The sequence below is a fragment of the Muntiacus reevesi genome, chromosome 7 (assembly GCF_963930625.1).
Source record: "Muntiacus reevesi chromosome 7, mMunRee1.1, whole genome shotgun sequence".
Classification (NCBI taxonomy): Eukaryota; Metazoa; Chordata; class Mammalia; order Artiodactyla; family Cervidae; genus Muntiacus; species Muntiacus reevesi.
Window position 1 is genome coordinate 9,376,602 of NC_089255.1, and position 13,996 is coordinate 9,390,597.

The window sequence follows — 13,996 nt, forward strand, 5'->3', positions numbered from 1 at the left end:
GTGGTACATATACACCATGGAATATTACTCAGCCATTAAAAAGAATTCATTTGAATCAGTTCTAATGAGATGGATGAAACTGGAGCCCATTATACAGAGTGAAGTAAGCCAGAAAGATAAAGAACATTACAGTATACTAACACATATATACGGAATTTAGATAGATGGTGGCGATAACCCTATATGCAAAACCGAAAAAGAGACACAGAAGTACAGAACAGACTTTTGAACTCTGTGGGAGAAGGGGAGGGTGGGATGTTTTGAAAGAACAGCATGTATATTATCTATGGTGAAACGGACCACCAGCCCAGGTGGGATGCATGAGTCAAGTGCTCGGGCCTGGTGCACTGGGAGGACCCTGAGGAGTCGGGTGGGGAGGGAGGTGGGAGGGGGGATCGGGATGGGGAATACGTGTAACTATATGGCTGATTCATGTCAATGTATGACAAAACCCACTGAAATGTTGTAAAGTGATTGGCCTCCAACTAATAAAATAATTTAAAAAAATAAAAAAAAAAAAAAAAAAAAGATGTTACTACATGAAGGAGAAAAGAAACCTTAGAGTCAAATTCATTCAACAAATATTCGCCAAGAGGACACGACATGCCAGGAACTACCCTAGGCCTTGGGGATAAAGCCATGAACATTACAAAGTCTTTACCCGCTGGATTGTTCACGCGTGCTCAGTCGCCTCTGTGCGACCCCATGGACTGTAGCCCCCAGGCTCCTCTGTCCATGGGATTTTGCAGGCAAGAGTACTGGAGTGGGGAGCCATTTCCTCTTCCAGGGGATCTCCCTGATCCAGGGATCGACCCTGCATCTCCTGCATGGCAGGCGGATTCTTCACCTCTCAGTCAGCAGGGAAGCCCCTTACCCATCTGAGCTTACCTCTAATGGGGGCGGGGGACAAAAAACAATGTGAGGATAATGAGTACTATGGAGAAAGTTACAGCACTGCAGGAGAAGTGGAAAGTGCTAGGGTTAGGAGTAGGAATTGTTCTTTTATGTTTTGGTTGGTTTTTGCATGGTATATATTTTTCCATCTTTATATTCTTTATCTTTATCTTTACATTAAAAGTGGATTTTTCCTAGAGAACACATAGTTGCTTCTTGACATTTTCATCCAATATGATGCTCTCTTTTAGTTAGTGACATTAGATCAGTTACATTTAATATAATTACTGATGCAGTTAGATTCAGCTCTATCACTTTATTAATCAGTTTCCTTATTCCCTGTGATTTTTTTGTTCTTACTGCCATTACTCTCATGATTTAGAAATTTTTTTAGTATTCAATAACTTGTATTTTTATATTGACTACTCAGCTATAATTTTTTGTGTAGTTTTTATTGGTTCTTCTTCTAGAAATTATCAGATAATTACAAAGATGCACAAACACGGTTTACAGATACATAGATAAGTAAGTCGAGATATGTCAAATCTTCTACGGTCATTTTAGAGTTTATATTTTACAAGTTATTAGGTTATATGAGTTCTTTATATATTCTGCAAAGTCTACATCAGATATAATTAAAAATATTTTCTCCAGTGGGTTGCCCTCTCATGTAGCTGATGGTGTCATCTGATGCACAAAGTTTTACATTTTGATATAGTCTAAATTATCAAGTTTTTCCTTTTTTTGCTCACCTTTTGATGGCATATCCAAGAATCCTCTGACAAATCTAATGTCATACCCTATGTTTTAGCTCTTACATTGAGGTCTTTGACTCATTTTTTAACTTATTCTATATATAGTATTAAGTAGGGGGTCTAAATCCATTCTCTTGCATACGGGTTTTCGGTTTCCAAACACTATCTGGGGAAATTCTACCCCCACTGAATGGTTTTGCACCCTTGTTGAAAATAATGTGGCCATATACGTGAAGTTTTTCTTTTAAGGCACTCTCTACATGTGTGTGTATATATATAAATAAATATACACACATTTTTATATATGTCTGTCTTTAAGCTGGTACCACACATTTTTTAAATTTAACAATATATTTTATTTAACCTTATATATCCAAAATATTAGAATTTCTTTAAAAATGTTTCACTGACTCCCAGCTCCCATGTTTTTGATAAGATATATGGCGTTGTTCAAATTGCTGTTCCCTTGTATGCAATATATATTTTTTTCCAAATACTTTCTAAACTTTTTCTTTACTGTTTTCTAGTTTAACTGCTATATGTTTATTATGAATGGTTTTCATTCAGTTTTATCCGGTTTGGGGTTCAAGGAGTTTCTTTCATTTACAAACTTAAGTCATACATCAAGTTTGGGGAATGTTAGATGGACATATATGTTAGATGTTTTGATAACATCCAACAAGACCCCAAGGTTTTGTTCCCTTCTTTTTAATCTCCGTTTAACAAACTGACTAGTTTCTAGTGATTTCAACTTCCAACATATCGATTCTGCTATTCAATCCAAGACATTTTTGATTCTAGATATGACACTATATACATGTCAGAAATTTCAACAAATTACACGATGTAATTAACTTGAGATATTTTGGAAAACAACTATTTACCTATTTACCTAGGGAGTAAGTAGACACAGGCTATCCCTTTTCTTCGAGTAACTTACGGGAGGAGAAGGGGATGACAAGGATGAGATGGTTGGATGGTATTACCGACTCGATGGGTGTGAGTTTGAGTAAGCTCCAGGAGTTGGTGATGGACAGGGAAGCCTGGCGTGCTGCAGTCCATGGGGTCACAAAGAATCAGACACTACTGAGCAAGTGAACTGAACTGAGAGTAACTTACCATCCAATCATTAAGTGGCTTTAATATTACTACTGAGGTATAAAACAAGAGAAATATTTAGGTATTTACCCATCTTTTTGCTATTTATTTAAAAAATTCCAGATTTATTGAGATACTGACATAACCAAGATCAAGGTGTATAATGTGATGATTTGACTCAAGTATAGACTGCAAACTGATATCACAGTAAGGTTAGTTAGCACCTCTATCCCCATAAAAAAATTACATTTCTTTTTGTGGTGATAGATCTACTCTCTTAACAACTTTCAACTTCTACAAATGAGAACATTCAAGAGCTTGCCTTTTTATATAGTATGTTACAGTTCACAAAAGACAGCATTTTGTTTTTGTTTTTACTTCTTACATTTTCTTTCTTACACTTTAACTAACTAAAAATGACAATAACAGGATCAAAACATCATTTAAAAGCCTCTCAGACTCTATGGTAGGCAGCTTCAGACAGTTTCCAGTCATCCCTACCCATAGTATACACACTCTCATTAACTACTCTTATTGAATACGGGCTAGACCTAGTGACTTTTTAAAAAAAAAAAAACTTTTTATTTTATATTGGAGTATAGCTGATTAACAATGTGGTGACAGTTTCAGGTGGACAGCAAAGGGACTCAGCCATACATGTATCCACTGTCGCCACACTCCCCTCCCATCCAGGCTGCCATATAGCACTGAGCAGAGCTCCCTGGGCTATGCATAGGACCTTGGTTACTCATTGTAAACACAGCAATGTTGGTACCTCACACTTTGATTACTGCAGCTCTGTAGTAAGTTTTGAAATCAGAAAGTGTGAGACTTCTAAACTTTGTTCTTCTTCTTCAAGACTGTTTTGGCCAAGGACTTCCCTGGTGGTCCAGTGGTTAAGAATCCGCTGTGCAGTGAAGGGGACATGAGTTCATCCCTGGCCAGGAAATTAAGATGCCACATACTGAGAAGCAACTAAACTGCAAACCACAAAAGAGAGTCCATGTGTCGCAATGGAAGATCCCACATGACATAACTAAGACCCAATGCAGTCAAATAAATATGTGTGTGTGTGCACAGACTTTTTTTTTTTTTCAAAACACATTCCTGGGATTTTGATACAAACTGCAATGACTATGTAGATAAGTTTGGGAATACTGGTATCTCAATAAGTCTTCCAATCAATGAACATGGGATATCTTTCCATTTATTTGTGTCTTAATTTCTTTTAGCAACATTTTAGTTCTCAAGGTACAAATATTTTGTTTCCTTGGATAAGTCTATTACTAAGTATTTTATTCATTTTGATACTACCATATATAGACTGCCTTCATAATTTCTTTTTAGGACTGGTGATTGTTACTATATGGAAACACAACTAATTTTTATGTGTTAATTTTCTATCCTGCAACTTTGTTGAAGTTGCTTATTAGTTCTAAAAGATTTTTTGTGGAATCTTTAGGTTTTCTAAATATAAAATCATGTTGTCTACAAACAAAGATAATTTTGCTTCTTTTCCAATTTGGATATCTTTTATTTCTTTTTCATGCCTAATTGTCATGGTTAAAACTTCCATTACTACCTTGAACAGAAGTGGGGAAAGCAGGCATCCTCGTTTTGTTCCTGATCTTAGAGGGAAAGCTTTCAGTCTTTTACCACTGAGTATGAAGTTAGCTGTGAATTTTTCTTTAAAACACTTTAAAAGGTAGTTTTTTTATTCCTAGTCTGTTGAGTGAATTATCATGAAAGGGTGCTGAATTCTGTCAAATGCTTTTTCTGTATCAATTAAAATAATCTTATTTTTTTCCCCTTTGTTCTGTTAAAGTCCAACCGAATACCATGTAACATGTATGGCTAAAAAATAATTTATATCAATAACTCTGATTAGAAATTTTAAGAATTTTATCCATCAAAAGGTTCAGATTTGCTCATTATCCCAAAAAGACAAGCAAACTAATCTGAGAAAGACCTTTAACATCCAACACTTACTGAAAGAAAAGATTCTGATACACTGAAATATTCCATTCCTTCAAGGACTTGGAATAACCAACTCATCAGTATTTTAGCTAAAAAACTTATTACAAGTTCACTACATGAAGCAATACATTTCAAATTCTTAGTTCACATTTCATCAAACCAAGATAAAATATGAAGATGTGCTTTAAACATTAGACATACATTTTTCAGAAATATCAAGAAAAATAACATATGTATGTTTTTCAACTTGAGTCCTGCAGTGTAATAAGTGGCCACAAGATTTTGAAGTAGGTAGCTTTTCTTCCCTAAGCATGCTTTGGCATACATGAAACTTTATTCAACATATGAACCACTGGAAATATTTCCCCACGATTCTAAATAAGCCTCAGGTATTACCAAAGAAAGATAATAAAATGAACTGAGACTATCATTATGGTTTCTCGCTGGTAGATACTGCTCATGAGATTCTCTGTTGAACTGCAGGGCTACCAACTGTGAAAGATAGTCAGATGTGCACTGCCAGCATTTTGATACGTATTAGAAAGTAATGTAAAACAAATACATAACATTTAAAATTTTGGTAAATTAGAATTTAGAAATGTTCAAAGGTTTTTAACTATAAAGCTAAGGTCTTAAAACTACCCTGTATACAATTATATGAGGTGATAAAACCCCATATTCAGGGCTCATGAAATCCAAATTATGTAGAGAAATGTAAATATTGAAAACTATATTTTAAAAAATAAAGAAACTCTGAAGCCAATATAATACTCTACTAATTGGCCTCTAGCAAACTACTTCCACCCAACAGATATTTTGAAATGATGCATAAATGTGCATGCATGAACATAACATTTTAAAATGATTTTTAAAGCTTCCACATAGAAACATGGTGCTTATTAGAAATCATACTAAAAACTGGGCAAAAGTAAACAAATGATTGTTATAATACACAATGGAAAAAATTTCAAGAAAAACAATTACTAGTTATATAATAAAAGAAAAAATTAGCAACCAATAATTGCTAGTTTAAGAGTAAAATACAAGGGGAAATATTTGACAGAGCTACTGCACTATGGCTTTGATTTTCTATTTTCTTCTCCAAAAGTTAAGTTAGAAAAGATCTGTGGTGATGAACAATTTCTCCTGAAAGGAAGCTAGGCGAATTAGTTTCGGAAGCACTTCTTGAATCAGACCAACCCATGCTCTTACAGACTTTTTAAGTTTCCGTTTGTTTGATATTAAAACAAAATTAAAAGATGTCTTAGTTTTCCCCATAGAATTTTAATATGTCAAAAGCCGTATCGTCCAAATGTGTTTCTTAAGCTAGTACGCACTACTACTACTAGTGTTTTAAATCCGGACAGGGAGTTTCTATTATGAACATATAAGAATAATTACTATTCTTTTTAAAGGCTTTTTTCTTTTAACCAAACACTCAGGAAATATTTTAACTTCATGGTTAAAGAAAGGTAATAGGTAATGCCTGTCATTTTCTTGTTTTCTAATAACTAAGAGGAGATAACTTACTTTATTTGTTGTTAGTCATTCAGTTGTGTCTGACTCTGTGACCCCATGGACTGTAACTCGCCAGGCTCCTGTGTTCATGAAATTCTCCAAGCAAGAATACTAGAGTGAGTGGAAAGTGAAAGTGAAAGTGAAGTCGCTCAGTCCTGTCCGACTCTTTGCAACCCCATGGACTGCAGCCTACCAGGCTCCTCTCTCCATGGGATTCTCCAGGCAAGAATACTGGAGTGGGTTGTCATTTCCTTCTTCAGGGGATCTTCCTGACCCAAGGATTGAACCCAGGTCTCCTGCACTGCAGGCAGACGCTTTAACCTCTGAGCCACAAGGGAAGTCCTTTTATTTGTTTTAGCAAATTCCTAAATGAAAACTGGGCAAATGCCATATCTGGTCAGTTGCAACCTACTACCTTGACCTTCATTCCCAGGGTTTCTTTGTTGCTATAACTCTTGATTAAGTGGCCTTGGGTCCACTTTGTAATTTTCCTAGTCATCAGCAAATTCACTTGTATGACATTACTGCCAAATGAGAACAGTTACATTACTGTAAATGAATATGGATCATCAAAAAAACGAGAGCTCCAGAAAAACATCTACTTCTGCTTTAGTGAGTATGCCAAGCCTTTGAATGTGGATCACAACAAACTGTGTTAAATTCTTCAAGAGATGGGAATACCAGACCACCTAACCTGTCTCCTGAAAAATCTGTATGCAGGTCAAGAAGCAACAGTTAGAACTGGACATGGAACAGACTGGTTCCAAATAGGGAAAGCAGTACATCAAGGTTGTGTATTGTCACCCTGCTTATTTAACTTACATGCAGAGTACATCATGAGAAATGCTGGGCTGGATGAAGCACAAGCTAGAATCAAGACTGCCAGGAGAAATATCAGTAACCTCAGATAAGCAGAGAGTTCCAGAAAGAAAACTACTTCTGCTTTATATCTACTTCTGACACCAGACTTATGGCAGAAAGCAAAGAAGAACTAGAGTCTCTTGATCAAAGTGAGAAAGGGAGTAAAAATGTTGGCTTAAAGCTCAACATTCAGAAAACTAAGATGGTGGCATCTGGTCTCATCACTTCATGGCAAATAGATACGGAAACAGTGACAGACTAATTTTGGGGGCTCCAAAATCATTGCAGATGGTGACTGCAGCCATGAAATTAAAAGACGTTTGCTCCTTGGAAGAAAAGTTATGACCAACCTAGACAGCATATTAAAAAGCAGAGACATTTCTTTGCCAACAAAGGTCCATCTAGTCAAAGCTTTGGTTTTTCCAGTAGTCATGAATGGATGTGAGAGTTGGACCATAAAGAAAGCTGAGCACCAAAGAATTGATGCTTTTGAACTGTGGTTTTGGAGAAGACTCTTCAGAGTCCCTTGGACTGCAAGGAGACCCAACCAGTCCATCCTAAAGGAAATCAGTCCTGAGTGTTCATTGGAAGGACTGATGTTGAAGCTGAAACTTCAATATTTTGGCCACCTGATGCGAAGAGCTGACTCATTTGAAAAGACCCTGATGTTGGAAAGATTGAAGGCAGGAGGATAAAGGGATGACAGAGGATGAGATGGTTAGATGGCATCACTGACTCAATGGAGATGAGTTTGAGTAAGCTCCTGGAGTTGGTGACGAACAAGGAAGCCTGGTGTGCTGCAGTCCATGGGATTGCAAAGAGTTGAACACAACTAAGCAAATGAACTGAACTGAACTGAAGTGAATGTGATGTAGGGTTGTGCCATGAAGAAAACCTTATATTTATAGACATTTAATTATGTTCATTGAATTGATCTTACTAAATATCATTACCATTTAAAAAAACTGAAATAACAGTATTTAATAGCATTCAAAGACACAAAATATTTGGAATAACTATTAGCAAAAAAAAAAAGAACTTAAAATTTTACACTAAAAACTATACTATAGTGTTGAGAGAAATTAAAAACAACAGAAACAAGAGAGAGAATTGTGATCATGGGTCATAAGACAAAATGATGTCAAAAGTCAACTGACTTAATGCAGTCGTGTCTGACTCTATGCCATCTCACAGACCGTACAGTCCATGGATTCTCTAGGCCAGAATACTGGAGCAGGTGGCCTTTCCCTTCTTCAGGGGATTTTCCCAACCCAGGGATCGAACCCAGGTCTTCTGCGTTGCAGGCAGATTTTTTACCAGCTGAGCTACTAGGAAAGCCCAGATTTAATCAATTCCATTATAAACCCCAGTGAGCTTTTTTTTGGTAGAAACTGACAACCTTTCAAAATTTACATGGAAATGCAAAGGATACAGCATAAACAAAGTTTTGTTTTCTTTAAAGGAAGACTGACGAGACTTTATTTTAAGGCTACAGAAATCAAGGGTGAGGTATTGGTAAACTGAGGGCCACAAAGACCCATGAATCAGAAGAGTTCAGAAGTGGGTCCACAAACACACAGTAAACTGATTTTCAGTTGAGGCTGAAATTTGGTTGGAAAAGGATAGCTTTTTAATAACAAACAGTGGAATATTTAATAAAAATAGAGGAATATTAGATATACATGTGTTAAAAAAACATTCGCCTCTTATCTCACATCATACATAAGAAATAATGCAAACTGGATCTCAGACTTATACACAGAGGCTAAAAATGAGAGGTGAAATCTTTGCAATAATGGAGCAGGCCAAGATGGCGTAAATTAGAACTCATGCTCTGAATCTAATAAAAAACCTCAACACAAGACAAAATGAAAACTATAATACAACTTCACTTAATATATAGATATATATTTACTTGAATTCCTTGAAGTTACTTGAAGAGTAAAATATTGCAAATATTTACATTAAAATCAGAAACAATATAGTGTTGTTTTCTACCAGGCCTACTACTCAACATGATAGTGTAACTAAATCCAAGCAAAGAGAGAAGAAAACAAGAGATAAAAATATCTGAAAATAAAATATAAATCTGTTTTAACTTCTGGATAATGCAATTAACTATCCAAAAATCAAGCAAAAAAAACAAAAAACTACCAGATTTAAGAAGTTTGCTGAGAAGGTCAAATACAAGAACAGAAAAGTTATTTGTTCTTCTATACACTAGTAATAATTAATTTTGAAAATATAAATAAAGGAACCATTCATAATGGCAAGCAAAACTGAAAAGTACACAGGAATGAATCTAGCAAGGAATGTTCAAGATTCCTTATGATTAAAAACTATAAAATATTAATATAATGCTACTGAAAGACAGGAAAAGAGTGGAGGTGGAAATACACAAATTCCGTATTACCTTAATCAAAATCCAAAAACAATTTTTAATAGAACTTAACAATCTAATGCTAACGTATACCTGGAAGGTGAAACTTTCACTTTTTATATCTCAATATTATTTGAAAATCTACAAATACATATTTATGTCACTTGTATAATAATTTTTTCCAGATCTATGGAGATATAATTGATGTAGAATACTATGTAAATTAAAGGTGCCAACAGGTACATGAAAAAGATGTTGGTCAACATTAGTCATTATCAAGGAAATGTACATCAAATCTACAATGAGGTTATCACCTCAAACCTCTTAGAACTGCTATGAACAAAAAGACAGGACATAACAAGTGTTCGTGAGGATGTGGATAAAGGGAAACACAGGGCACTGTTGGTAAAGTAAACTGGTAATGTAGATATACCTTACATCTTTCTTATATACACACACACACACATATGTGTGTGTCTGTGCTGTATATAAAATGGGGTATTATTCAGTCATGAGAAAGGAAGAAATTCTGACATTTTTAACAATAAATCCTGAGGATCTTATACAAAGTGAAGGAATAATTTTTAATTAATAATAATTTTCCTACAGTTTAATGATCAAGTTCCAAATTTACATTTATATAAACTTCCTAATGAGAGAAAGTCTGTAACTACCAGACTACTACCATAGCTATATTTACACTTCTTTATGATGTCTATTTACACGTAAATTACATTTATAACACTCAAGTAGTCTAGATTGTGAGAATATCCATTTTTATTTCTTTGTAAGTTTGAAAGAGGAATAAAGAAAAAACTACCAAATACTCATTTCCATATTTAGGAATTTCAATAGCATCCTCAAGACAGTGAAATAATTCACCGTAGTGGGACGTAAAACCAAAATTCAGTGAAATAATTAGGAGTACTGCCTCCTTTATATGGCACTGCAGGACTGTATCCTGCAGGTCTGCAAGCGGAAACCAATGTAAAGCAATCTTGACAACTGGATCTGTAACTTATAAGAGTTTTATAAAAAACATTTAAAAACATTCTCTTATTACTGTCAGAAATATATAGGTAGGAAAATGAAAAATGATAAAATTAATGTTTATTTAATATACTGTACCTTAAAACATTAGAATCATTGAGAATCAACTGATCAGGAGTAGTTTGAAATGGACCTGCCTTATTCTCATCATTTGAAGTATCAAGCAAGCATCTTTAGGGCTTCCCACGTAGCCCTAGTGGTAAAGAACCTGCCCTCCAATGAAAGAGACAAAAGAGACTTGGATTCAATCCCTGGGTTGGGAAAATTCCCTGGAGGAGGGCATGGCAACCCACTCCAGTATTCTTGCCTGGAGGATGCCATGGTCAGAGGAGCCTGGTGGGCTATAGGGTTGCAAAGAGTTGGACACAGCTGAAGTGACTGAGCATGCATGCATGCATGCAAGCATCTTGTATAGTCCTTGAAAAATTAATTCTAAGTTTGAATCAACTTCCAAGATTGTATCCTTTGTACTTCTAATGTTGTGACTTATCTCCAAGAGTTCCTCCAATGTGAAGATTTTGGCATCATCACTTCCTCTGGCATATCTTCAGTCTTTTCATCACAACCATTTTCCTCATTTATGCTGACAAGCCTACCTGTCTGACGTGCCTCTAGCTACATGTTTGTGCATGCTCAGTCATCTCTGATTCTTTGCAATCCCATGGACTGTAACAGTCCGCCAGGCTCCTCTGTCCATGGGATTTCCCAGGCAGGATTTAGAGTCTCTCAAAAAGTGGCGGCATCAACATTCCCACAGTCAGCAATTTCTCCATAACTCCAGTTACATTCTATCTGAATTTCATTTCTAGTATTATCACTTTTCATTTCCTCCTGCATTTTTATCTTTGTTGATCAAATTCTGTTTTTAATCATCCATTTTGATAAAAAGTCAAGTGGGCTTCTCACTGGTAAACAAGGAGGGATCACTACTTCATGCTTTGCAATCTGTACATGAGCTGAGTAACACACACAGTGACCAACTGCTAAAAATAACTTTGAAAGAAGTGACATGACATATGCTTATTTGTTATATATATAGTGAGTTGAGGACTGAAGAGTTAAGTGATGAAACATGTACAGTATGCAATTACCAAGTCGATATACCATGATAACTGAAATATAAACCTACTGTGAGGAGACTGGTACTATTTAACTAAACTGTGGAGATTGAAATTCAAATGCCAAAGCCATGTAAAGCAAGGAACTACCTCTCCGTAAACGCTGCTATTTATACGATATAACACTGCGTGTGCGTTCAGTCACTCAATCACGTCCAACTGTTTGTGGCCCCACAGGCTGATGCCTGCCAAGTTCCACTGTCCACGGGATTTTTCAGGCAAGAATACTGGAGTGGGTTGCCATTACCGATTTCAGGGGATTTTCCTTACCCAGGGACCAAACCTGTGTCTCCTGTGTCTTCTGCATTACAGGTGGATTCTTTACCTGCCGAGCCACTAGGGAAGCCTTGGTTTAACATGAACAAATGAAAAATTTACCAAAAAATCTTCAACATTTGCCTTCATTACCAAATGACATAAATCTAAATAAAAGAATCAAGCAAGTTCTACAGGTATAATTAGTTTTTGACTTTGACACATTAGGTTTTCACAACAACAAACTTTTGAACACAATAAAATCATATCTATAATCATCTTTCATAAATGGGATTTGGATTTTAGAATGGAGATCTCAAACTCTCATATGGTGGCACTGCTGGAAAACAGTACTGTTTCAGTTGTGTTTACATCCTTCTGTAGTAGAGTTAATTTGTCCAATTACATGAATTTACTACATTTTGACCTGATACAAAAAGTTCTGGAAAACAAAATCAGCAATGGTGGTGAAAAAAAGCAAAGTAGTAGTAAAAAAGACAAGGTCTGACAAATTTAATTCCACTGAGACAAGCAGATTCTTTAGTATCAGAGAATCACTGAATTAAGCCAGTTTTTTTCACTGTCAATATAAACAATCAAAAAAAAAAAAAACAACAGAGTAAGATCCACAGAAATTGCAAATATTTTTAAACTTAATATATAATCAGAAATTGCATTATATTTTTAATTCTGACAGTAGAACCCCTCATATAATAATATATTAGACCATTGTCTGAATTTTGCATTGCAATAGAAAAGTAGAGGACGTTTTTATATCTATTAATATTCATTAGAAGTTCTATGCTGATAAACTGAATAAACCATTTGTATTGGTAGAAAAGAAATTTGAAGATCAGAAGAAAGCATGCTCACAATTTTTAGGTCATAGAAGGACCAAAAAAATATCCTTTAGCACATTAGTATCCCTCTTTGTAGGAAGTCAAAATATTGTGGTATATAATCTTATTTTCTCTTCAAACTGATTAGCACTCTCTATTTGACAAAAGAAATATTTGAGAAACAGAAGAGACAGAATTAGAACTCAAGTTTCTGAATTTTTTTACTTCATTACTTCTTCCAAAACATTTTAGACAGGAAATTTTAAGTTAATAATAAAGGGTAGATGGGAATGCTTGATTTGGCATTTAACATATTCTATAACATATATTTTTAGCATATCACTACTTGTCATTTATTCAAAAGTCAAAATGATCTAATTACTTTACCTACCCCAACAATCCGTTTCATAGCATCCAATTTAGCAGAATCTTTGTTGCTCTCTAACATTTGCTTTAGATCTTCATTTCTACACACACAAAAAAGAAAAATTGCATATTTAGACTTTATATTACATAGGCATTAAAACATGTAATTTTAATAACATGCTGTACATTATTACCAAATTATTTTCTTATTTAAATACATATTTCTCTTCTAACCCTACAAAATAATATCAAAGTGGTTAAATGGAATATAACACCACCCTAACAAAGACACCTACAAGTTAAGTACAAATAAAAGTAGGAAAATCAGAACAAGACTCAAGAAGTTATGTCAATGTCAACACCTTGGTTGTGATATTGTACTATAGTTAATCATTGAAGGAAACTGGACAAAGGGTACACAGACTCTCTCTGCATTACGTTTTATACTTGCGTATGAACCTACAATTATTTCAAAATCAAAAGTTTAATTATAAAAAAGTTATATAACAATTACAACAGATTTATAGATGACACACCAATTTTTTAAAATGGTCAAAAAACCTGAACAGGCATTTCACACACAAAAAAAGATGAGGAATACTGTTAAATACCTAAGGTCATTAACTATCAACAATGCAAATTTAATGAGAAACCATTACACATTCATGAGAATAAATGAAATTAACACAATGACAATAACAAATGTTGCCAAGGCTATAGAGCAACTAGAACTCTGATATACTGCTGGTAGGAACATAAAAGAGTAAACCACTTTGGAAATAATTGGGAGTTCCTTCCAAATTTAAACATAAACCTACTATGTGATCCAGTCATTCCACTTTCAGAGAAAGAAAAACATAATTCTACAGAATAACTTAGAGCGTA

General features: G+C 34.9%; 1 protein-coding gene across 2 annotated transcripts in view; it reads right to left on the reverse strand.

Moving 5' to 3' along the window:
• AP3B1 (adaptor related protein complex 3 subunit beta 1) overlaps positions 1-13,996 on the reverse strand; it is a 232,757-nt gene that overhangs the window by 193,737 nt on the left and 25,024 nt on the right. For both annotated transcript variants that reach the window (XM_065940360.1, XM_065940361.1), the window contains one exon: positions 13,137-13,212. In XM_065940360.1, the coding sequence (XP_065796432.1) occupies positions 13,137-13,212 (76 nt within the window). The remainder of the gene's footprint in view (positions 1-13,136; positions 13,213-13,996) is intronic.